This window comes from Bos mutus, chromosome 26 (assembly GCF_027580195.1).
Source record: "Bos mutus isolate GX-2022 chromosome 26, NWIPB_WYAK_1.1, whole genome shotgun sequence".
Lineage (NCBI taxonomy): Eukaryota > Metazoa > Chordata > Mammalia > Artiodactyla > Bovidae > Bos > Bos mutus.
In genome coordinates, this window is record NC_091642.1 from 16,179,579 (window position 1) to 16,206,087 (window position 26,509).

Genomic DNA, 26,509 nt, shown 5'->3' on the forward strand with positions numbered 1-26,509 from the left:
CGACACTCTAGCAATCAGCGAACTAAAATGGACTAGAATGGGTGAATTTAACTCAGATGACCATTATATCTACTTGCAGGCAGGAAACCCTTAGAAGAAATGGAGTAGCCATCATGGTCAACAAAAGAGTCCGGAAATGCAGTACTTGGATGCAATCTCAAAAATGACAGAATGATCTCTGTTCGTTTCCAAGGCAAACCATTCAATATCACACTAATCCAAGTCTATGCCCCAACCAGTAATGCTGAAGAAGCTGAAATTGAACGGTTCTACGAAGATCTACAAGACCTTTTAGAACTAACACCCAAAAAAGATGTCCTTTTCATTATAGGGGACTGGAACGCAAAAGTAGGAAGTCAAGAAACACCTGGAGTAACAGGCAAATTTGGCCTTGGAATATGGAATGAAGCAGGGCAAAGGCTAATAGAGTTTTGCCAAGAGAATGCACTGGTCATAGCAAACACCCTCTTGCAACAACACAAGAGAAGACTCTACAAATGGACGTCACCAGATGGCCAACATCAAAACCAGACTGATTATATTCTTTGCAGCCAAAGATGGAGAAGCTCTATACCGTCAGCAAAAACAAGACTGGGAGCTGACTGTGGCTCAGATCATAAACTCCTTATTGCCAAATTCAGACTTAAATTGAAGAAAGTAGGGAAAACCACTAGACCATTCAGGTATGACCTAAATCAAATCCCTTATGATTATACAGTGGAAGTGAGAAATGGATTTAAGGGACTAGATCTGATAGATAGAGTGCCTGATGAATTATGGACAGAGGTTCGTGACATTGTATAGGAGACAGGGATCAGGACTATCCCCATGGAAAAGAAATGCAAAAAAGCAAAATGGCTGTCTGGGGAGGCCTTACAAATAGTAAGTGGCAAAGATGTCATCAATTTCTGCTTAAAATTATCCTTTAAAAGAGAATATTGAAAATAATACTATAATATTCCCATCCAAACAACCACTTTAAAATTTTCTCATCAGTTCATAAAGAATCCTCCTGCCCAATGCAGGAGACGCAGGTTCAATTTCTGAATTGGGAAGATCCCCTGTAAGAGAAAATGGCAACCCACTCCAGTATTTTTGCCTGAAAAGTTCCATGGACAGAGGAGCCTGGCCAGCTACAATCCATGCAATTGCAAAGAATCAAACATGACATAGAGACTAAACAACAACAATTAAGTACTACACTGGATTGTTAAATAGCAATCTGTTTTCATTAATTTCATACATTCAGAAGCTACCTTTTAGGCACATACAGATTCAGGATTGTGCCATCTCTTCAGTGGTTCTGTTACCTCTTCATCTTGGTGAAACATACCTCTTTAACTCTAGCAATGAATCTTGCTTTAAAGTGCGCTTTGTATGATTCAGTTTTCTTTTTGTCTAGAATAATTTTGGTATAATTTTACTTCCAATCATTTTGAATCATTATATCTAAAGTGTGCCTCCTTTAAAAATTATTAGTATTTTTTCAACCATATATGACACATTTAGGCTTCTTCTTGGTATATTTAGTCTACTTACATTTAATATAGTTACTGATATAGCTAGGCTTGTATTTTCATTTTACTATTTAATTTTTATTTGAACCCTTTATTATGTACCTTTTTTCTCTTTTCACACATTCCTGTGAGCTCTTAAAACATTTCTATTCATCAACTCTTCTCAATCAACTTGTTATTTCAGTCTTTACTTTATTCTTCTTTAGATTTACCCTAGAAGTCATAACATTAAGAGACTTAATATTTGTTACATTTGCCATGTCATTGATATGCTGACACCTTAGACTACTTTAGGATTACTACCATCACTTCATGGAAAATAGATGGGGAAACAGTGGAAAGAGGGTCAGACTTTATTTTTCTGGGCTCCAAAATCACTGTAGATGGTGACTGCAGCCATAAAATTAAAAGACGCTTACACCTTGGAAGGAAAGATATGACCAACCTAGATAGCATATGCAAAAGTAGAGACATTACTTTGCCAACAAAGGTTCATCTAGTCAAGGCTATGGTTTTTCCAGTGGTCACGTATGGATGTGAGAGTTGGATTGTGAAGAAAGCTGAGCGCCGAAGAATTGATGCTTTTGAACTGTGATGTTGGAGAAGACTCTTGAGAGTCCCTTGGACTGCAAGGAGATCCAACCAGTCCATTCTGAAGGAGATCAGCCCTGGGATTTCTTTGGAAGGAATGATGCTAAAGCTGAAACTCCAGTACTTTGGCCACCTCATGCAAAGAGTTGACTCATTGGAAAAGACTCTGATGCTGGGAGGGATTGGGGGCAGGAGGAGAAGGGGATGACAGAGGATGAGATGGCTGGATGGCATCACTGACTCGATGGACGTGAGTCTGGGTGAACTCCGGGAGTTGGTGATGGACAGGGAGGCCTGGCGTGCTTCGATTCATGGGGTCACAAAGAGTAGGACACAACTGAGAGACTGAACTGAGCTGAAGACAATGATGATTAACATTTTTTGAGCTACTTGACAGTGGAGAATACTTTCAGTACTATTTCATCCCCTAGCAAAATATCCTGTGTGTGACTGAAACTTAAGAAACATCTGTTGGATGATAAGTGCTAAGTCACTTCAGTTGTGTCCGACTCTATGCGACCCCATAGATAGCAGCCCACCAGGCTCCCCTGTCCCTGGAATTCTCCAGGCAAGAACACTGGAGTGGGTTTCCATATCCTTCTCCAGTGCATGAAAGTGAAAAGTGAAAGTGAAGTCGTTCAGTCGAGTCTGACTTGTAGCAACCCCATGGCCTGCAGCCCACCAGGCTCCTCCATCCATGGGATTTTCCAGGCAAGAGTACTGGAGTGGGGTGCCATGCCTTCTCTGTCTGTTGGATAGTATAGCCAAAAATTTATATAAATGTACAATATTCGCCATTTCCGTAGGAAGCACTACTTTATATTAGCCTTTGACGGATTAAATACAGAAGATACTGAGAAACAATTATTATCAATCCTCTTTATTTTCTTAATTTTTCAGAAATATACAAAATTCTATCATCACGCTACTGCTTTTTCTCAATAAAAGCAAAATTAGATCCAAATCGGATCAAACCAGATGAAGTACTTGTCTACTTTCTTACATATCAGTTAAAGTGTCTCCTTATTTATGTAATACTTTTAAAATTGTGATCTGTTAAATGTGTTTAAACATACATAGAAACATTATAACTGAAAGTACTCAAAAGAACTGTAATATAAAAAAGTACCACATAAACATATTTAAAAACTATCAACAATAATTAAAGCAAAATCTATATGAAAGGTTTGGCTTGCAAAAAGGATATGGTACGAAGATGTCCTGTTATGCAAACAACAATTAAATATTAAACTCTTCATACATCTTTTATGCTATAGCATATAAAAAAGAATTAAATTACAAGCAGAAATTCTAAAATAACATGAAATACTTACTTTTAGCTATATACACTAATTTCTCTCCCTGTGTAACAAGTCAACTAAAGCAAATATTAAACTACATTAATTAAGTAAAAACAATCATAAAAATTAAAAATTTTTTATCAGAAACTATTGCTGCTTGTTTGATGCATCACTGATAAAATTCTGTGAAAATAAAACAGTGACGTATGTCTTTGGACAGAGAATTCTTGGTGCCTCGTGGTCTCATGGATATTTTTAAATAGGAATTGGATCTTTTCACTTTTTACTTTCAGCCACTTTTCAAAATAACTGCTTCCATAGAGTGTAGATTATAAATACTTGATGAACGATTTCATCTATGGATTGTAAACTTTTTCATAACTTGCAGCTTGCTGGAATTTGCAATAGTATTTCCTTATGAAACTTAAAATATATTGATACATGTCTATAAAATGTCATTTATCTGAAAAGTATTTGAAAACTTAAATTCAAACTATAAATTAAGCAATTTATCAGTAAAAGCATAAAACTTATATAGTTAACAGTCATCATGTATCGCTATCATATTAATCCAATTACTATATGAACTGAAAATTATATGTAGGCTTTCTACTTTCTTTCAAAAGGGAGTATCAGGGAATGGACTTGTCCTTCTGCCAAAACAACTAGTAAAGCAGACCAATTATACAAAACACTGCTGTTCAGATACTGGATATTAAGTAATATAAGACAAAGATTTCCAAAAGGAGAAAAATGATGTAAGCCTTTGAATGCCACAGATTATTGTGGCTCTCTGCTGCTAAGTCACTTCATTCGTGTCCGACTCTGTGCGACCCCATAGACGGCAGCCCACCAGGCTCCCCCATCCCTGGGATTCTCCAGGCAAGAACACGGGAGTGGGCTGCCATTTCCTTCTCCAGAGCATGAAAGTGAAAAGTGAAAGTGAAGACGCTCAGTCATGTCCAGCTCTTTGCAACCCCATGAACTGCAGCATACCAGGCTTCCCTGTCCCTCACCAACTCATGGAGGTTACTCAAACTCATGTCCATTGAGTTGGTGATGCCATCCAGCTATCTCATCCTCCGTTGTCCCCTTCTCCTCCCACCTTCAATCTTTCCCAGCATCAGGGTCTTTTCAAATGAGTCAGTTCTTCACATCAGGTGGCCAAAGTATTGCAGTTTCAGCTTTAGCATCAGTCCTTCCAATGAATATTCAGGACTGATATCCTTTAGGATTGACTGGTTAGATGTCCTTGCAGTCCAAGGGACTCTCAGGAGTCTTCTTTAATACCACAGTTCAAAACCATCAATTCTTCGGCACTCAGCTTTCTTCACAGTCCAACTCTCACATCCATGCAAGACTACTAGAAAAACTATAGCTTTGACTAGACAGACGTTTGTTGGTAAAGTAATGCCTCTGCTTTTTAATATGCTGTCTAGGTTGGTCATAGCTTTTCTTCCAAGGAGCAAGCATCTTTTAATTTGATGGCTGCAGTCACCATCTGCAGTGATTTTGAAGCCCAAAAAGACAGTCTGTCACTGTTTCCCCATCTACTTGCCATGAAGTGATGGGACTGGATGCCATGATTTTAGTTTTCTAAATGTTGAGTTTTAAGTCAACTTTTTCACTCTCCTTTTTCACTTTCAAATGCTACTTACTGCAGAAAAGACTATACAAGGCTGGGGAAAGGACCATGTGAAAGGAGCAGAGAGAAAAATCCTCACAACTCAGATAGGGTTGGGAACAGTTCATGCTCCAACCATGGAAGATAACCTGTAATTCATGTGTCATAGAGTAGAGTACCCCTATGGGTAGTGCCTCATGAATGGAAAGATTAACCCTAGACTAAATTATGCTTTCTTCTGGTCTATTAAAGAAAAAAAAAAAGTCTTGAAAAGATCAACATTTCGAAGCAAGTTAACTCTATTGCAGAACAAAGGTAAAACTTACCTATCAAAATTGATAAACACCCAAAAAACTAAAAATCAGAATGTCTGGCAACTAATCAAAATATTACCCATAAGGAAGAGAAAAATAAATCAACTGAAAAAACTCAGAAATGACACAAATCACAGAATGTGCAGACAAGGACATTAAAAGAGTTATAATAACTGTAATTCCATAACTAAAGAAGGCAGAAAATTGATGGACCCTGTTAAGTAGAAACATTCTTGAAATAGAAACATTATATATGTCTGAGATCATAGATAAGATACACTGGGTGTGATTGGATACTATAGAAGACAAGATTCATGAACTTGAAGATACAGGTAACAAAAATATCCAAAGTGAAACACAGAATGAGTAAGAAATAAAAACAAGAATTAGTGAGCAAAAAACAATTTCAAACAGTTTAATACAATATTGTTAGAATTCCTAAACAAAAGAGAGAAGTGGGAGAAAATCAAGAAATAATGGCTTAATATTTTCTAAATTTCATGAAAACTACAACTTCATAAATTTAAGAATGTCAATAAATCTCATGCACAAGAAACATAAAACAAAAACTCACACCTATGCACATTATAATCAAATTGGCCAAAATCAGTGACAAAGAGGAAAAAATTTTTAATGCAGATGGAAAGAGAAAAAAGTCATTACACACAAAGGACCAATAAGGTTAAACATCGATTTCTCATTGGTAACAATGGAAACCAAGAGATAATACACAAAAATAGTGACAGGAAAAGGCTACAATTTAAAATTTGTCAAAGCCCTACGGAAGTAAAATTTTTTTTTCCAGATATTCGAGCAGATATAATGTACTGCCAGCAGATCTGCACTGAGTATTAAAGTATGTCCCTCGGAGAAGGCAATGGCACCCCACTCCAGTACTCTTGCCTGGAAAATACCATGGGCGGAGGAGCCTGGTGGGCTGCAGGCAATGGGGTCGCTAAGAGTCGGATACGACTGAGTGACTTCGCTTTCACTTTTCACTTTCATGCATTGGAGAAGGAAATGGCAACCCACTCCAGTGTTCTTGCCTGGAGAATCCCAGGGACGGGGGAGCCTGGTGGGCTGCCGTCTATGGGGTCGCACAGAGTCGGACACAACTGAAGCGACTTAGCAGCAGCAGCAACAGCTTAGATTGTAGGAAATGATAGTAAACACTGCTATACTTAAAACAGATAATCAACAAATACCTACTGTATAGCACAGGGAAGCTGCTCAATATTCTGTAGTAGCCTAAATGGGACAAGAATTTGAAAAAGAATAGATACATGTGTATGAACTGAATCACTTTGCTGTATACCTGAAACTAACACAACATTTTTTGTCTACCATATTCCAATATGAAATAAAATCTTTAAAAGTCTGGATTTACAAAAAAAAAAAAGAAATGATGAATGCTGGACACAATAAGTATGTAGGTAAAAGAGAAAATGTTTTCTTACTTTTAATATCTCTGAATAAATCTGACTGTAGCAAAACTAGTAAAAGTATAGCAAGAGTTTTATAAAATATGAAGCAATAAAATAGATTCAACAGGGGGAAGGAAATAAAAGCAGACTGCTTTAAGGTTAATGCACACAAAGAAATGAGTGATATAATATTACTTAAACATAGACAATAAAAAGTTTAAGATGTATAAAATGTTACAAAATACCCACTAAAATAACACAAGGTAGAATTGCAGCTAATAAGCCAACACTAAAATTAAATCAAGAAAAAAATGTTAAATTCAGAAGAATAAGCACAATAAAGGAAAGAACAAACAATGGACAAATCAGAAAAATAGAAAACAAATAATGATATGTTAGATTTAAACCCCAAAATATACAGTAATATCCCAAAGATACTCTAGGTTCAGTTCAGGACCACTGAAATAAGGCAAATATTGCAATAAAGCATTTCACATCATTTTTTTTTGTTTTTTAGTGCATATAAAAATTATATTTGTACTATAGTATAGTCTACCAAGTGTACAATAGCACTAACCTAAAAAAATGTACATAGCTAAATTAAAAAAAATATTTATTGCTGTAAAGTACTAGCCATCACCTGAGCCTTCAGTGAATCCTAGTACTAACATTAATGGAGAAGGCAATGGCACCCCACTCCAGTACTCTTGCCTGGAAAATCCATGGACGGCAGAGCCTGGTGGGCTGCAGTCCATGGGGTCACTAAGAGTTGGACACGACTGAGCGACTTTATTTTGACTTTTCACTTTCATGCACTGGAGAAGGAAATGGCAACCCACTTCAGTGTTCTTGCCTAGAGAGTCCCAGGGACAGGGGAGCCTGGAGGACTGCTGTCTATGGGGTCGCACAGAGTCAGACACGACCGAAGCGACTTAGCAGCAGCAGCAACTAACATTAAAGATGACTGAACACAGATCATATAACTAATAACAGTGAAAAAATTTGAAATATGAGAATTACCAAAATGTGACACAGAGACACAGAGTGAGGAAATGCTTTTTGAAAAATGGCATCTGCAGACTTTCTCAATTCATTGTTGCCAAAAACTTCAATTCATAAGAAACATAATGTCTGCAAAATGCAATAAAAGAAAGCACAGTACAATGAGGTATGCCTATAAATATATATATACATTACATGCACATGGATAAGGATTGGATAAAAAAAGACATAACTATATGCTGTCTAAAATAATCTACTTTAAATATAAAAACACAAATAGGTTAAAGTAGAAGGATGAAAAAATGACACAGCATTCTAGTAATATTTTTTAAAAGCTGGAGTGACTATACTTTTTATATTTGGCAAAATAAATTTTGAAGCAAAGAATATTACCAGGGATTCAGAAACCAATTTCCTAATAATAAAGAGGTCAAGTCATCGATTCATCAAGAAGACATTAAAAACACTAAACATTTATCTATCTAAGTAAGAGAGTTTCAAAATACATGAAGTAAAAATTGCTAGAAGAACAAATAACCTAATCTAAAATCACAGTCAGAGATTGCAACACTTATTCTTCAAACTGACAGAACATCGACGTGGACACTAGACAACTTGAAAAAGTTGACCCAACTGATCTCTGTAGAAGCTTCACTCAATAAGAGCAAAGGACGTTTGCAACTGCCCCAGGAACATTGACCAAAATAGATTCATATCCAGGTGATACGATCTTTGGAAGATGATTAGACAGGTCATGAGAGTGGATTGGTCATGAGGGTGGGTGGTCATGGATGGGGTTAGTGCTCCTATAAAAGAGGTCCCACGGAGCTCCCCATCACCTTCCCTTATGTGAGGGCACAGGAATCATCACCAAAACCTGACCACTCCATTCTGGTGCTTTGATCTTGGACTTCCCACCTCCAGAATGGTGAATAAAGAATTTCTGTTGTTTATAAGCTACTTAGTCAATGGTATTTTTTCATAGCTGCCCAATGGACTAGGACATTAGGTTTATTCATTTTCTATTGCTGCTGCTGTTGTTCAGTCGCTAAGTTGCACCCAACTCTTTGCGACCCCATGGACCGCAGCATGCCGGGCTTCACTGTCCTTCACTATCTGTGGAATTTCCTCTAATTCATATCCACTGAGTTGGTGATGCTATCTAGCTATCTCATCCTCTGCCGCCCTCTTCTCCTTTTGCCTTCAATCTTTCCCAGAATCAGGGTCTTTTCCAATGAGTTGCTCTGTGCATCACGTGGCCAAAGTGCTGGAGCTTCAGCTTCAACATCAGTCCTTCCAATGAATATTCAGGGCTAATTTCCTTTAGGATTAATTTAGAAGAAATGGAGTCGCCCTCATGGTCAACAAAAGAGTCTGAAATGCAGTACTTGGGTGCAATCTCAAAAATGACAGAATGATCTCAGTTCATTTCCAAGGCAAACCATTCAACATCACAGTAATCCAAGTCTATGCTCCAACTGCTGATGCCAAAGAAGCTGAGTTGACTGGTTCTATGAAGACCTATAAGACCTTCTAGAACTAACACCAAAAAAAAGATGTCCTTTTCACCATAGGGGGCTGGAATGCAAAAGTAGGAAGTTAAAAGATAGCTGGAGTAACTGGCAAGTTTGGTCCTGGAGTCAAAATGAAGCAGGGCAAAGGCTAACAGAGTCTTGCCAACAGAATGCACTGGTCATAGCAAACACCCTCTTCCAACAACACAAGAGACAACTCTATTTATGGACATCGCCAAATGGTCAATACCAAAATTAGGTAGATTATATTCTTTGCACCCGAAGATGGAGAAGCAAAAACAAGACCTGGAGCTGACTGTGGCTCAGATTATTAGCTCCTTACTGCAAAATTCAGGCTTAAATTGAAGAAAGTAGGGAAAACCATTAGGCTAAACAAGTATGACCTAAAGCAAATCTCTTATGATTATACAGTGGAGGTGACGAACAGATTCAAGGGGTTAGATCTGATAGACAGAGTGCCTGAAGAACTATGAACGGAGATTTGTAACACTGTAAAGGAAGCAGTGACCAAAACCATCCCAAAGAACAAGAAATGGAAGAAGGCAAAGCGGTTGTCCGAGGAGCATTACAAATAGCTGAGGACAGAAGAGAAGTGAAAAGCAAGGGAGAGAGGGAAAGACATACCCAAGTGAATGCAGAATTCCACAGATTAGTAAGGAGAGATAAGAAGGCCTTCTTAAGTGAACAATTCAAAAAAGTAGAGGAAAACAACAGAACGGGAAAACTAGAGATCTCTTCAAGAAAACTGGAGAGATCAAGTGAACATTTCTATTGCTGAGTAACCAATAAGAGCAGTCGTAGTGGCTTAAGACAAATCACATTTACTATCTCATGTCTGTATGTAAGAACTCTGACAGAAGTTTCAGTGGACTAAAATCAAAGTGTCAGCAGAACCACATTTCTTTTTAGAGGCTCTAATGACGAATCTGTTTCCTCAACTTTTCTAGCTTCTAGAGTCTATATTCTTGGCTCGAGTCCCCTTCCTCTCATATTCCAACCAAGCAACGTTGTTCTGGTCTGACCATTCTCCCATGGGCATATCACCCTCTGACCCTGATCTCAGCCAAATAAAGGTCATAATAAGGACTCATGTAGTTAGGTTGGGTCCACCTCAGTAACTTGGAGTAATCGTCCTAATGTACCAAACTTAATCACATCTTCAAGTCTTCTGTCCACGTAAGATAATATTTACATAGGTACCAGAGATTAGAATGTGATCACCTTTGCGGAGCCATTATTCTGTCAAACACTTTGAACCATAAAATAAGTCTTGACAAATCTTTAAAAATTCAACATGTGACAGAAGCACTTCTAGACATTCTCTAAATAGTTGGTAATACAGTATCTCACTTCTAAATACCCCACTGATCAAGGAAGAAATCAAAAAGAAAATTAGAAAGCATTTACCTACCTGAAGAAAACAGAAAAAGAAGAGCAAATGAGTGTCAAGGAAGCACAAGAAAAGGAATAGTTTAAAAGAAGTAATTAATGAAATAAAAGAAAAGTAAATGAACTTGCTAACTCTTTAGCCAGACTGAACAAGAAAAGAAAAAATGAGAACGTGGAAACTAATTATCAGTTTCAGGAATTAGGTGATATCAGTGCGTAATATGTGAATATTATGAAAAATCTTTTGCCAACAAATTACACAAAATAGCCAAAATGGGAAATATACAACTGAGAGACATAAACTGATACAGTTCACTCAAGAAAAATAGAGATAACCAGAAAAGTTCTCAATCCACAAGATTCAATTTGTAGTTAAAACATTTCAACAAAGAAAATCTCAATTTCAAATAAACTCAATGTTGAATTCTAACACAAATTTAAAAACATAGACATTTTATATCAATAGCTTTAGAAAATTACAGAAGAAAGAACACATCCCAATTTACTTTGTAACGCCAGTAGTACCATCCTACAAAGTTAGTAAGACTGCATGAATACAAAACTACAAACTAATTTGCCCCAAAAACATAGGCATAAAAATTTGTAAATTTCAACACGTTGAATCCAGCAATATATTAAAGTTGTAATACAAAATGACTAAGTGGAGCTTACCCCTTATTATCAAGATTGGCTGACCATTCAAAAATAAATCAGTGTAGCTCAATTCTATTAGCAAACGGATCTCAATTAAAATAATTTTACCATTTTACACTTAAAAACAAAGTTTATTATAGTTGTATAAACATACACACATACTCTTAAGCCTTAATAGTAACATAACATATTCCACAGGATTGATATAATGATTTTACTCAAAGAGTAGGAATTAGGATGTACTTATCTTGACCATCACAGTTATTTTCAACATTTTATTACTTTGGGAAAGTGGGATATTTTAAATTCACTACAGAAATTCTGGTTTGGCTTCCAGAACACATTACTAGTATGATCTCAAAAGAAAATCCAATTTAGAAAGTTAATTTCTAATCATTAAATATTCATGAACATTCTAAAGTGTGTAATTTGCTTAAAAATAAAATATAATTAGATAGCCATGAAATAAAGGGCAGGAAACAATCAGAAATATAGCAATTCTTTCAATTTTAATTACTATTTAATAAGCTCATGGATGAGCCTTTTGTCACCTTCAATCATAATCTGAATAAAACAAATGAAATCTGATTAATATTTCTATATAAATCATAAAAATAAAATGATACCTCCAGCATCCTAAAGGTCAAAATTCTAAAACCCATAAGAAAACATTTCTGGCATTTTTTTACTATATTAACATCTAATTCAATCACAATAAAGAAGTAAATTTATCAAATTAATTATCATTACTACTTACTAAGTAGTAATTTATACCAATATTTCTTGAACAAGTAAGTAATTTCCTCAATTTAGACATGAAATCAACCTTACAAATCAAAATTTTTCAAGCAAATATACAATTTTTAAAAGTCACTCTGTCTTTCCGCAAATCACATAGAAATTGATAAAGCATGTAAGAATTTTCTAGTCACAAATAAAAAATGGTCATTTATTAATAAAAAAGAATAAATTATCTGTAATTTTTTTAAAGATAACAAAACATAACAGCTCAGCACAGGGTTTGGCACATATGAGCTATTTAATAAACTAATCTGAACTCAATCTAATCATACAATCATAAAAGAATGAATAAATAAATCTAAACATTTTAACACGTAGATATTTCTTTCATAAAAGAATAAATTAAGAATACACACCTTGACTATTTTAAGATAGTAAGAATAACCTAAATGTCCCTAGCAATAAATCAGAAGCCTTTAGCAGTCTATCACTAAACACAATAAAAATAAAATATATAACATATACAGAGTACATAAAGAAATCAGTAGTGAGAAGTAGTGAGCCTTAAAGAACTAACTGTAAGGTACTGCTAGTTCTAAATTTTTCATGATGATTTGAATTATGTTCAATATAAAATAAATATTGCTAAAAACAGTCAATGATTTCAAGAGGCATTGTAAGAAAACAATACCTATCTAACCCTCAAAGAATGAAATTAATCAGAAGATATAAATGTCATAGTTATTTCAAGTTCTGATACATTTTTTAAGAATATAATCACATTGAAAAATTAGTACATACTTATTCAGTTCAGTTCAGTTCAGTTGCTCAGTTGTATCCGACTCTTTGCGACCCCATGAATCGCAGCACGCCAGGCCTCCGTGTCCATCACCAACTCCCGGAGTTTATCCAAACTCATGTCCATACTTATTAGTACATATTCAATGTTATTTGTTCAAATATTTTTTACGAAGACATTAATCAACACAGACACCCACTGTATCCTTTTTATGAAGGATCAATACATGCTTCACATTGTGCAAAATATAGAAACCTTTATCACCTCTTTGAACAAAAACAGCATTCTTTTTCATATGAAAATATTCAGTGTTCATTAGATTAAGTACTATTAACACTTACCTGTATTTTAATAGGCCATGAAAAGTTGCTGACGTATACATAGAATGTAATGTTTGGATTGCTTCTAAAGTTAAATTTTTCATAGGAAAAACTATCTCTGTATTCTTTTATATTAGTCTTGGAAACTATAGGAGTCTCCTCTCCAGATATTGTTCCAGCTAAAATGTAAATAATAACAAATTTAAATAATTCATATTAAGGAAACATATCTTTATTAATGTAACACTTACATATATATGATATTTACTTAATTTTTGTAACTGTGTTTATAAGGACATAACTATCCAAATTAACTCATGTTTATAATTTAGAATGACAAGGAAGAAATAAGATTTGTCATAAATATAATGGAAACAGATTTAGTATAAAAACTATTTTTTAAAATAATACCAATTATTTTAAGTGTTACATACTAGGAACTGGCTTAGAGGCTTTACATTCTCTTCTAATAAAAACTTTATTCCATAGGTATTCCATCTCTGTTTTTCAAATTGGAAACTGAGCCTCAGAAAGATGAAGACATGTGCCTCAAGTTTGTAGCTACTAAACAGTAAAGTCCTCTTTGGAACTCAAGTAATACATAGCTTCAGGAACTGATATTTTGCTACTTATTTCTCCACAGAGCCTTTCAAAACAAAATATGTCTCAATCCAATTAAAAAACGGAAAAGAAATCAATTTTTTTTTTGTTTACCACGTGTTGAACCATCACTACTTTGAATAAAGTGGAAAGAAGATATAATTTAAAACATGAGCTAAAAATTCAATTAGTTAAGCACATATTGAGTACTCAATAAATATTTACTGAAATTAACCAAATGGAAGAAAGGGTTAAGAATAGTTAGGGTACTGAGCAACTGAATTATTTGCTAACCGCTCATCTGTTCCAAAATTATTATGAATGCTTTTTTAAAATGCAGGTTTCTTGGTGACATCTTCCAAAACTAATAAATCAAAATATCTAAGACCTGGTCTTGAGAATCTGAAAGTTACAAGTAATCTCTTGCATACTGAAGGCACTGCTCTAAAGTGGTAACTGAGGTTTTATATATTTTTGTTGCCAAGTTTTAAAACTCTTGTAGGGTCAATTTGTTATACAGAATTTCAAATTAACAGTACAAGTTATCATGAATTCATAGTTAATGAAACTTACAGTGCCAAGATTTTACTATATGTTTATACTATTGTAACAAAATATGTACATACGTATCTAAAGTTTTCAATTCTTATATATGTAATATAAAAACTGGAATTGCAAAGACCCCTTCTCATTTGAATTATGTTTCTATTATTCTATTAATACTTATTAAAATAGCACGTGATTTAACTTTAAGAAATCAAATATGGATTTCTAAAGATTCCTATATTTTCTTTAAAAGTTTACAGTATTTTTACGCAACAGTATATACCCTTTATATAGAAAGTAGAAATACAGCATTTCTTTAAGACAGCAAGCATACTTTTTCATAATCCAACATACAGATTTGTACTTTTTGTATTTCTTAAAAGTTAGCAATTTCAATTTATAAACCTTATTATGGAAGAAATATTAAGTGTAGGGTTTTTTAACCCTCTCTCAGAACCAAACCCAACAATGGTAGGGGGTATAAATTCAAGCTTAAAGGTAATAGGTAAGTTGGTAATTTACCAACATACACAGACAATTTGTTGTTTTATATCAATATTAAAGTTATTAAACTTATAGCTTCAATGGTGAATCAAATAATTGAAATGTCAGTCTCTTTAGTCATTAAAGAAGTAATTTGTCTTAATTAAAATCACAGGAATTCATAACACTGCCATAAAAAAAGTAGTGTAAAATATCTGTTATCCACCTAATATTAACTGAATTAGGGAGAAAGTTAACAGAATATTGATACTTTATTAATAACGCTACTTAATAGTTTTACCTAAAACAGCACAAAGATTCTGGCATATAATATTTTTATCTCAATTATTTAAGTTAACAGTAGAAAGGTCGTATTAGAAACCTTACATATAGGAACAGAAGTAAAAGACACAGGTCAACAAAATTCTCTTACCTGTTGAACCAACCGACCATGTAATGTTGAGATTAAAGTTGTTTGATGCATTAATTGAAATATCCAAATTTTTGTTTGACTACCAAGAAAGAAAACATGAAGATTAAAAAAACAGAAGTATACTAGATGTTACCTTTAATGTTTTAATTATGTCCATGCTGTGTTTCTCTAACTGTGAACATTAAGCGAGAAAGTGTAGATGCCAATTATACTTTTTTAATGAAAAAAAAAGGTGATAAATTCAAAGGTATATTTAAAGTTTCCATTTATCTTTCTTACTGTAACCTAGTCTTCCACATGTAGCCAGAGGCTGCTATAATTCAATACCTGTGTTTTGATTTTCTTGGCTTACCTGTAGTTAATATCTAAATGGTATGGGTTTGGCTAGTCCAAAGTTATTTCACAGAAATGGATGATTGTTTTGTTGAAAGATTTCATGTTAGCTGCATATAGTATTAGTATATACACATTTTCGGTGGAAAAAAAAAAAAACTTGAAATGTAAAACTTAGAGGTAAAAGTCATAAACCTACTTGGGGAAAAAGGGGATCAAGTCATATAAACATCTGTAGAGAGGAGCACTGAAGAATTTTATATTGATCAACCTGCATCTTGTCATTAATTTAATTGCACAGAAGCAAATACCCAAGAGATTTCTTTAAATGTTATTTGCTATTATCCTACTCCAAGAGACGAAGAACAAAAATTACATATGATTATAACTATCAGGACTTGCAGAAAAGAATAGAAAGACAGTCATATTGAATAGCTTTAGCTACAGATATTGAGTGTGCTTTGCTGTGTTTTAAATATACAGAGACTCTTAGAAAAAGCTGTGTTACTGAGACCTAGCTACTAAAATAATTAAAATTAGTACCTTGATATTACAACTTTTTCTAAATAAGAATAAGAAAGCCAATAGAAAACATATTGCCAATTTTCTGAGTGGCTCTTAGAGAAAGTAAGTCTATAAGCAATTAAGTGCCCCATATCTGATAGAAATAGTGTTAGGAAGAAACTGACAGAAGGACCTGGTTCTTCCCTGATATGGGAGGAGTAAGAGGAAGCATGATAAAAGGCAAGGGCTGCTGGGTGATGTGTGACAGTCATTCCCCGTAAATGATACACCAAGACCCAATTATCTAACCTCAAATAAAAACTACTCTCGGAGAAGGCAATGGCACCCCACTCCAGCACTCTTGCCTGGAAAACCCCATGGACGGAGGAGCCTGGGAGGCTGCAGTCCATGGGGTCGCTAAGAGTCGGACACGACTGAGCGACTTCACTTTCACTTTTCACTTTCACACATTGGGGAAGGAAATGGCAATCCACTCCAGTGTTCTTGCCTGGAGAATCCCAGGAACGGGGGAGCCTGGTGGGCTGCCGTCTATGGGGTCGCACAGAGTCGGATGCGACTGAAGCGACTTAGCAGCAGCAGCAGCAAAAACTACTCTAAGTGACTGCCATAGAGACAGGGACAGCTGGGCCTCTATTAAAAAGTACTAACAATGCTCCATAATCATTGAAAGATACTCTCTTCAAAGTTTCCAGGAAGCAAATATACACTCAACAGGAATAGTCATCTTGAAAGAGCCTACAAAATAAAATGTGTGGTAGTAAGGCTGAACAATTTTGCCACATAGACTTTTCAGGGTAGTGCTCATTACTACTGAAGAGATAACATCGGAGAATTTGAAGTGATCAAAGAAAAACAAGGCTTGGAGTTTAAAAATATACAGTATTTGAGAAGGGCATTATATTATCCATCAGAGTCATTTTTGTAACTGGCCACAAACATAAGAAGGAAGTTAATTTACTGAGTTCTATTGGTAAGCTATTAAAATATTCTCTAATATGTACCACAAAACTTTCAAACTTCTTAAGATCTTTCCACTTTTTAAAGATATGAAAACAGATGACACTGATTCAAAAATAATGCCAATATTAATGACTCAAGTAATAAATGCAAAAAGCTTTTGTCCGTGTGCAAATAAATCTGTCTAACAGACTGCATTATTCAGGTGTGGTAATAACATCTATTTCATCATACTTACAATGCTGCATTAAGGAGAACCCAGATATGAAAAGAAAAAATTTCTTTGGTAATAAATACTGATTTACTCCATCAATAATGAACTAACCAGACCCAAAAACCAATCACTGCTTCATATTAATTAAATCGTGTTCATGAGGCAATGAAGTGAATTTGCAGAGTATTCACTGTTGAGTCGGATGAGCTTGGGTTCAAATCTTAGACCTTTAATGTACATGCGTATTGATTTAGAGAGAGCTACCCTTATCCTTGGGGCTTCCCTGGTGGCTCAGAGGTTAAAGCGTCTGCCTGAAATGTGGGAGACCTGGGTTGGATCCCTGGTTCGGGAAGATCCCCTGGAGAAGGAAATGGCAACCCACTCCAGTATTCTTGCCTGGAGAATCCCATGGACGAAGGAGCCTGGAGGGCTACAGTCCATGGGGTTGCAAAGAGTCAGACACGACTGAGCAACTTCACTTTTCTTTTCACCCTTATCCTTCCTGAAAATTAGCTTTCTTATCTCTAAAATGGGCTTCTCTGGTAGCTCAGTGGTAAAGAATCTGACTTCCAATGCAGGGGATGGAGGTTCGATCCCTGGGTCGAGAAGATCCCCTGGAGAAGAAAATGGCAGTCCCCTTCAGTATTCTTGCCTGGGAAATCCCATAGAGAGGCCCCAGTGCATGGGGTCACAAAAATATTGGACATGACTGAGCAACTAAACAACAACAGTCTCTAAAATGGGAATATCATGACTTCCCTAAAGACTTTTTGGAGAAAATGAAACACGATAATTTCTCAAAAAACTTATTATGGTTTCAGGCCACCGTGCTAATAATGGTCGTGTTGTTGATATTATTAGGTCTGAGGACACAGGATTTCTTCTTTTCCTTCTCCTTTTTCATCTTCCTTTTTACTAGAGAACTCAGAAAGAAGGCATGACTGCTGACCTTTGAGAAAGGCTGACTTTCTTTATTATTAATCAACTAGTCAAAAAAAAAGTTGTTTTCTATGAAAACAAAACATAGTAGAAACAGTGCACCCCTAAGAAAGCTTAAATCTATTTTTATCATGAAACTGCATCTTAGTAATTGTGTGTGTCTTATTTTGTGTCAGGAAAATTTGAGAATAACTGCTATTATTACTAAAAAAGGTCACACAAAATTTCCAACTGATATAGAAAACTATAGAACTTTTCTTGAAATTTTACTTCATCCTCTCATGTTAAGGCATTACTGAATATATGGTACTATAACTAAAGCCCTATAAAATATATTTAAGGTCAAGGAAAATATGCTGGACTCCAAGAATACTGTGACTACCGCAGTAAATGAAAAAATTAGTCATTTAGAACATTGTTGTTAGACATGGTTAAGTTCAGCAAGATCATATTATACAAGAAACTACTCCAGAAATTGTTAACATGAAAGCCTTGGTTGAAGATGATATATAGTATGTTAGAATTAAATTTGTTTTCAAAATGTAATAAATGCATAAAAATGAAAGTACTTCATTTTTGTAGAAGAGGCCCAGACTAACAATACATGTTAATTTCAGAAATTGTTCCAAGTTGCATTTCTCTTTAATTATAAATCATATGCATAGATATATATGTAATTATAAACTACTTGTAATGATGTTACAAGCATTCTTAGCGGTACTAAGATATGATAGTTTAGTGTCCATCAGTTTCTCAAAACATGTGTCTGGGCTCTTGGTTTCAACTGAACAAAACAGCAGCAAGTGAAACTGAAAGCTGTGATACTGTAAGAACTCAAGGATTTCTGGGACTTGAAAGAGGAGAGAATAGTCAAGAGAGAAACAAACTAGAATTATGGCTAATCTGAGCTTATTTGTATGACACCACATACTCTTGCCTGGAAAATCCCATGGACGGAGAAGCCTGGTGGGCTGCAGTCCATGGGGTCGCGAAGAGTCGGGCACGACTGAGCGACTTCACTTTCACTTTTCACTTTCCTGCACTGGAGAAGGAAATGGCAACCCTCTCCAGTATTCTTGCCTGGAGAATCCCAGGGACAGGGGAGCCTGGTGGGCTGCCGTCTATGGGGTCACACAGAGTCGGACACGACTGAAGTGACTTAGCAGCAGCAGCATGATAATGGCAACCCACTCCAGTGTTCTTGCCTGGAGAATCCCAGGGACAGAGGAGCTTAGTGGGCTGCTGTCTGTGGGGTTGCACAGAGTTGGACACGACTGAAGCGACTTAGCAGCAGCAGCACGGATAATATTGGAGAGAAGTACTGTTCACACCTACATTGTGAGCCAGATATCCCACTTATATTAAATTTCTTATATCCTCAATGAACTCCACAAATTTGGAATTACTATTTATGAATAAAATTCTGATTCGTGCAACAATATGGATGAACATTGGAAACACTGAAACATTGAGCTACATGAAATACATCAGAAATAGAAGTAAAAATGTTACATGATTACACACATGAGGTACCTGGAATATAGAGACTGAAAGTAGAATAAAGGTTTCCCAATAATGGGAGTAGGGGTTTCCCAATAATAACTCAATAGAGAGTTATTGCTTAATGGAAACAGAGATCCTACTTGGACTGATGAAATATTCTGATAATGGATTGTGGTGATGGTTGTATAGCATTGTAAATTTACTTAAATGCCATGAAACTGTACACTTAAAAATGGTTAAAATATAAATATTACTTCATGTATGCTTTACTACGATAAAAAAGTCTACAGTGTTTACAATGCATTTATTAAAACACTCATTATACTAAAATTGTAGATTCTGACGTATTATTAATGTCTTCATAAAAATGCACGCCATCAGTGAAGAGTATTATCATGTAAAGAAAATATCTTCTAAAGTCCTTATTTAAAAATCAAAACTTTATACAAAGTTTTTTATTTTAATAATAAAATGTTTTGTTTTTAAAAATACTCAGTGTGAAAAAATAACTATAAAATGCAACTTGTTATACTGGAGTGTATTGCCATTTCCTACTCCAGGAAAAGTCAAAACATTAAATATAATCCCCAAAATGTAGGCATTCCTTAAAACCTAAGGACTAAGGAGGAACATAAAACGAACTTCTCTATTTTGGGGAAAGAGAGATCTAATTTACTGAAAAATGAAAATTTAAGCAATTACACTGTTTGCTGGCAAGTTAGGTAAAACAATTTAGAGGAAAGAAGCTTGCAAGTGTCAGGATACATTTTGAGGTTTCACCTATTCAAAAAACTATTAAAAAACATGACATGGGCTTAATAAGCTGAATTAATGTATAGTTAGAATGAAGCACTACAGAAAGAGTGACATCAGCAAAACAGTGTAATAGGAAGTCCTAGCCCTCATCCCTGACAAAAACACCAATTTAACAATGATCTATGGACCAAATTACCGTTATGAGCAGACCAAAATCCAGTTAAGAAGTTGCAGTACAAAAATTAAATGCAAAACTGAGAGTAGCTACAATATAATGCATAAAAAGAACAATTTCACTCTACCAAGGTCAGCAGCTCACCCAAGAGAGCACAGCTCTATATCAGAAAGACCAATATGGCCAATGACCACTCCCTTAAGGGAAAGAGAGTATAACATGCATCCAATATACTTGATCTGTATTTAATGTTACTGCCCAAATGACCTGTTTCTGTCTCGACTAGACAGAAAGCACTGAAAAATCAAGCATAGTGTAGGCATCTGACATCAGTTAAGAACAAACAAACAAAAAGCATGTGGTTCACTACAGCCAACATGACTCAGAGAGATTGGTAGAAGGTGCACAACTCTGAGAGTTCTCCCCCAGAAGAAAGTGTTAAGAGATACAAGCTTGCAAGCAGTGTGTGCTGAGTTGCCTCAGTCGTGTCTGACTCTGCGATGCTATGGACTGGAGCCCACCAGGCTCCTCTGTCCAAGGGATTTTCAAGGCAAGAATACTGGAGTGGATCGCCATTTCCTTCTCCAGGGGATCTTCCTGACCGAGGGATCCAACCTTCCTATGTCTCCTGCACTGACAGGCGGGTTCTTTACCACTAGCACCACGTGCTAAGACCTAAAGATGTAATGGTCTACACAGTGATTATGAATAACAATACTGTTGCTCCTGTCGTCGTTGTTCAGTCGCTCAGTTGTGCCCTATTCTTTGCAACCCCAAGGACCGCAGCATGCCAGGCTTCTCTATCCTCCACTAACTCCCGGAGTTTGTTTAAGTTCATGTCCGTGAGGACATGAGGATGAGCTGGTTGTATAGCATCAGTGACTCAATGAACATGAATAACAATATTATATCATAAATTTCAAAGTTGTTAAGAGACTTTAATTATCATTAACTCCCCAAAATTACAATTAGGTGACATGACTGCAGTGTTAGGTCATGCTATGGTTGTAATCATATTGCAATATATACATATATTAAATCAGCATATTATACATTTTTAACTTATATTGTAAGATGTCAATTATATCTCAATAAAAATGTTTTTTAAAACCTAGCATTCATACAATTCAGATAAACCAAAGGGTTTATTAAAAAGATAATGAAAACCTACTATTATGTAACAGTATATTAAAAATATATATATATATATAACATAGCTTGTGTTATGAAGTAATAGGTTTTATTTTCAAAGAAGACTACTACCAGTGTGAAAACATAATTAAAAACAGAAACACTGCTGTAAGCCTGAAAAAATATCAGAAATAATGTACACACTGTAGGACTATTTGCAAAATCTGAACTATCAAGGTCCAAAGTTCTCTGATTACAAAGATACTTAGGTTTTATGAAAACAAAAACCTAATAGGATTTGTTTTTCTACAAAAGCCCTACAGTGTGATAATTCTGAGAAGAGGCACAATCACAATGAAACATAGAGAAACATCGCATCCATTGATATAACTACACTATAAAAGTTAAAGGATCGTCTCACCTGTTCTGGGTTTGCTATGAAGTTTATGGCAGTATGGTGGCGATCATCTTCCTGTAATAAGCTGAATGTAAACTGATAATCAATCAAAAGGCTGTCTGTAGGGGAAAAAAATACAATCCCGCTATGTACTTTTAAAACTTGCTTGAAAACAAGGTAGGTGAAAATATATTGAATATCAGCATTGAAAATTATTGTCATTAAATTACTAGTGGTGTACTCAAGACTGGCAAAATATAAATCATTGTTATTAAGCAACAAAAAGTAAAATGCAGATATAAAAGCACTTAACACTTCAAAATTCTATTTATTACTCCTGTTACCATTATAAAATTTCAACAAACTACAGTTTTTTCTGAAAAACTACACAAGAGAATAAAATAAAGTCATCCATAATCTTACAATCAGAGAAAAATACAGGTAATATTTTGGTGCATTATATTCAAGTTAAAATTGTATAAATAGATAACAGGGAGACATTTTGATGTTCTACTTTTATAAATTCAAAATTTTTTGAAAACATGAACTTTAATGGCTAAGTAATTCTGGTTTTAGAAAAGGCAGAGGAACCAGAGATCAAACTGCCAACATCCGCTGGATCACTGAAAAAGCAAGAGAGTTCCAGAAAAACATCTATTTCTGCTTTATTGACTATGCCAAAGCCTTTGACTATGTGGGTCACAATAAACTGTAGAAAATTCTGAAAGAGATGGGCATACCAGACCTGACCTGCCTCTTGAGAAACCCGTGTGCAGGTCAGGAAGCAACAGTTAAGAACTGGACACGGAACAACAGACTGGTTCCAAATAGGAAAAGGAGGAGGTCAAGGCTGTATATTGTTACCCTGCTTATTTAACTTATATGCAGAGTACATCATGAGAAATGCTGGACTGGAAGAAGCACAAGCTGGAATCAAGATTGCTGGGAGAAATATCAGTAACCTCAGATATGCAGATGACACCACCCTTATGTCAGAAAGTGAAGAAGAACTAAAGAGCCTCTTGATGAAAGCGAAAGAGGAGAGTGAAAAAGTTGGCTTAAAGCTCAACATTCAGAAAACGAAGATCATGGCATCCGGTCCCATCACTTCATGGGAAATAGATGGGAAAACAGTCGAAATAGTGTCAGACTTTATTTTTCTGGGCTCCAAAATCACTGCAGATGGTGACTGCAGCCATGAAATTAAAAGACGCTTACTCCTTGAAAGGAAAGTTATGACCAACCTAGACAGCATATTCAAAAGCAGAGACATAACTTTGGCAACAAAGGTCTGTCTAGTCAAGGCTATGGTTTTTCCACTTGTCATGTATGGATGTGAGTTCGACTGTGAAGAAAGCTGAGTGCAGAAAATTGATGCTTTTGAACTGTGGTATTGGAGAAGACTCTTGAGCGTCCCTTGGACTGCAAGGAGATCCAACCAGTCCATCCTAAGGGAGATCAGTCCTGGGCGTTCATTGGAAGGACTGATGTTAAAGCTAAAACTCCAATACTTTGGCCACCTGATTCGAAGAGCTGACTCATTTGAAAAGGCTCTGATGCTGGGAAAGATTGAGGGCAGGAGGAGAAGGGGACAACAGAGGATAAGATGGTTGGATGGCATCACCAACTTGATGGACATGAGCTGGGTGAACTCTGGGAGTTGGTGATGGACAGGGAGGCCTGGCATGCTGCGGTTCATGGGGTTGCAAAGAGTCAGACAGAACTGAGCGACCGAACTGATAGTGAATATTTCACCACATTCCATAAAGAATTTACTAGTCCCTATTATTATGGTAATTTTTACTTTGTGAAATCTTTTAAATATTTCAAATTATTTAAATAGAAAATAATTTTATTTTTTGGAAACATAACTTTCATGTTATGCTCTCAGCTGTTAAGTACTATTAAAGTTAAAAGTAAAGATAGGAACAATGTCACTGGATTTACTGTCAGAGCATCAGTCTTCATGTTGCTTCCTTTATACCTTGTAAGATCCACTCTATATATTTCTTATGTAATTTAATAAAAGGCAATATTTTGTTTTTCCAAGATTTTTTTACAGGCAGCATTATCCATTATAATGAGGATTATATAATAGGTCATATTTCTGTTTTTCATATGATTGCCAGAAAATGCAGGGAAAATTCAATGGCCCAGTGTTGTTCCAGACATTGGAAATATAAAATAATAAAAGATAGAGATTTGTGTCCCATGCAACTTATATCAAATGGACATTGAAAATTAATAAGTAATTTAAGCATATAGTATAATAATGACAATAAGTGTAATAGTCATAATCCAGTAAAGAGCAGAGAAATTTTCTGCCCAGGTAGGAGTATGCTTGCAATTTTGCAAAGGAAAATTTACAGAAATGAAACTGAAGCTGAAGCTGTAATATTTTGGCCACCTGATGTAAAGAGCTGACTCACTGGAAAAGACCCTGATGCTGGGAAAGACTAAAGGTAGAAGGAGAAGGGAGAGACAGAAGATGAAATGGTTAAATACCATCATTGACTCCATGGACATGAATCTGAGCAAACTCCAGGAGATAGTGAAGAACAGGAAAGCCTGGTGTTGCAAAGAGTTGGACACGACTTAGTGACTGAACAACAACAACAATTTAAAGATCAAAGGCAGTTAAGAGAAGAAGTCATGGCAGTTACAAGAGAGGCAAGTTTCTGCCTGTAATCCAGGCAGAGGAAACAAGCTCCAAAACCTCAACAAAAGAACAAGTCTTAAGTGTGATTCCTATAAAGAGACTGTGGCAAGAATGCTACAAAAAGTGATGGCAGAGATAGGAATAGCAAAGAAGGTACCGGAAAGGGGTCAGACAGTGAATGAATTTGGAAGGTGTAACAGACAGAATTAGCTAAATAAACAGATGCAGCATTTTAAAGAAGGAAAAGGTTGTATTTTTTGGCCCAAGACCAGGTAAGATGTCAGCTTTAACTGAGATGGGTGAGAACAGGTTTTATTTGCTGTCAGTGTGGAATAATTAGAAGCTTAGTTTTGAAGATGTTAAGTTTGAGTTACTTATTGAGTATCTACATGATACTCTGAGCTCAGGAGCCTAATGGATAACAATTTGGAAATCATCTGCCAATGCAATGGCCTCTAAAGCTGCGAAGCCAAGAAATCACCAGTCATGAATAGAGTAGAGGCGCCAGGGATGAGCCCTGAGGTAAAACAATGTTAAATAATCAGATCCTCTTTAGAAGCCCACAAAGGAGGCTGACAGGGCAACCCACGAGATAGAAACACAACCAGAATTTAGTGTCCAGTGAGTGAAGTGCTTAGAAAAGAGAACGAAGTAAACGAAGTGCTTAGAAAAGAGAACAGTGATCAGCTCGGTCAGCTGCCGCTGAGGAGGTTCTAGAAGTACAGACAGCTACAATACTGAGGAAAGATACCATCAATTCAGAATAAAGAGAAAACACTGAACTCAATGGACAAGAGTCTGAGCAAACTCTGGGAGATACCGAAGGACAGGGAAGCCTGGCGTGCTGCAGTTCACGGGGTTGCAAAGAGTTGGTCAAGACTGAGCGACTGAACAAACATCCCCACCACTGAGGAAAAATAAACATTTCAAAACTATTTTCAAATGCTTATCTCAATAATTATCTTCCTGTTTTTCTAGCTTGAAACTTAGCATTAAAAGTCAGGAACAGAAGGCTTTCAGGAGGAAGGGACTGGGTGACTGGGACACTTGAACAGCTCTGGGTAGAGGCTCCAGTGCCCCGGTCCTATGAACATTCTTCTGCTTTGGGGACTCTGGTCCTCAGCCACAGTCACCCAACTCTTGCCCAGACATTTGATTTCTCTATTGCTATTTATTATAGTTGGAAGAACAAAATCAGTACAATGTATATTAAGCATGGTAATGATCAATCCTAACATCATCTGAGCTAGAAAGTCAGTCTGAATCCTGGGGCAAAATTAGTAGGAGCATTATTGAACTCAAGTGACTAATCAGGTACTACTCAGTGAATGTTAATTTTTATAAACTGAAGAAAGTTCAGAATTCTACACAAAATGGTTCCTTTTAAGGTTGCTTAAAGTCTTCTAGAAACCAACGGTACAATTTTCCACTTAACCAGAAGTTATATTTCACTCCCTAATTTCAAATACTATCATGCTGGTATATTTTAAAGGGGTTGCAAATGAGAAATTACCTGGCACAAAACATATACCTTAATGCTATAATTTACTCTGAACTTCTTAGCTAAGTAGGGTACAGAACATAAAACATGAAAATCCTCAAGTTTATGCAAATGTGCATAATTTGAAAATAAGTTTTTGTACCACT

The 26,509-nt window shown here is 35.7% G+C and overlaps 1 protein-coding gene across 1 annotated transcript in view; it reads right to left on the reverse strand.

Annotated features, from left to right (window-relative positions):
* ATRNL1 (attractin like 1) overlaps window positions 1-26,509 on the reverse strand; it is an 807,510-nt gene that overhangs the window by 498,319 nt on the left and 282,682 nt on the right. The window contains exons 22-24 of the mRNA XM_070363366.1: window positions 22,228-22,322; window positions 15,274-15,352; window positions 13,233-13,390 (exon numbers count right to left, since the gene is read on the reverse strand). Of these exons, the coding sequence (XP_070219467.1) occupies window positions 13,233-13,390; window positions 15,274-15,352; window positions 22,228-22,322 (332 nt within the window). The remainder of the gene's footprint in view (window positions 1-13,232; window positions 13,391-15,273; window positions 15,353-22,227; window positions 22,323-26,509) is intronic.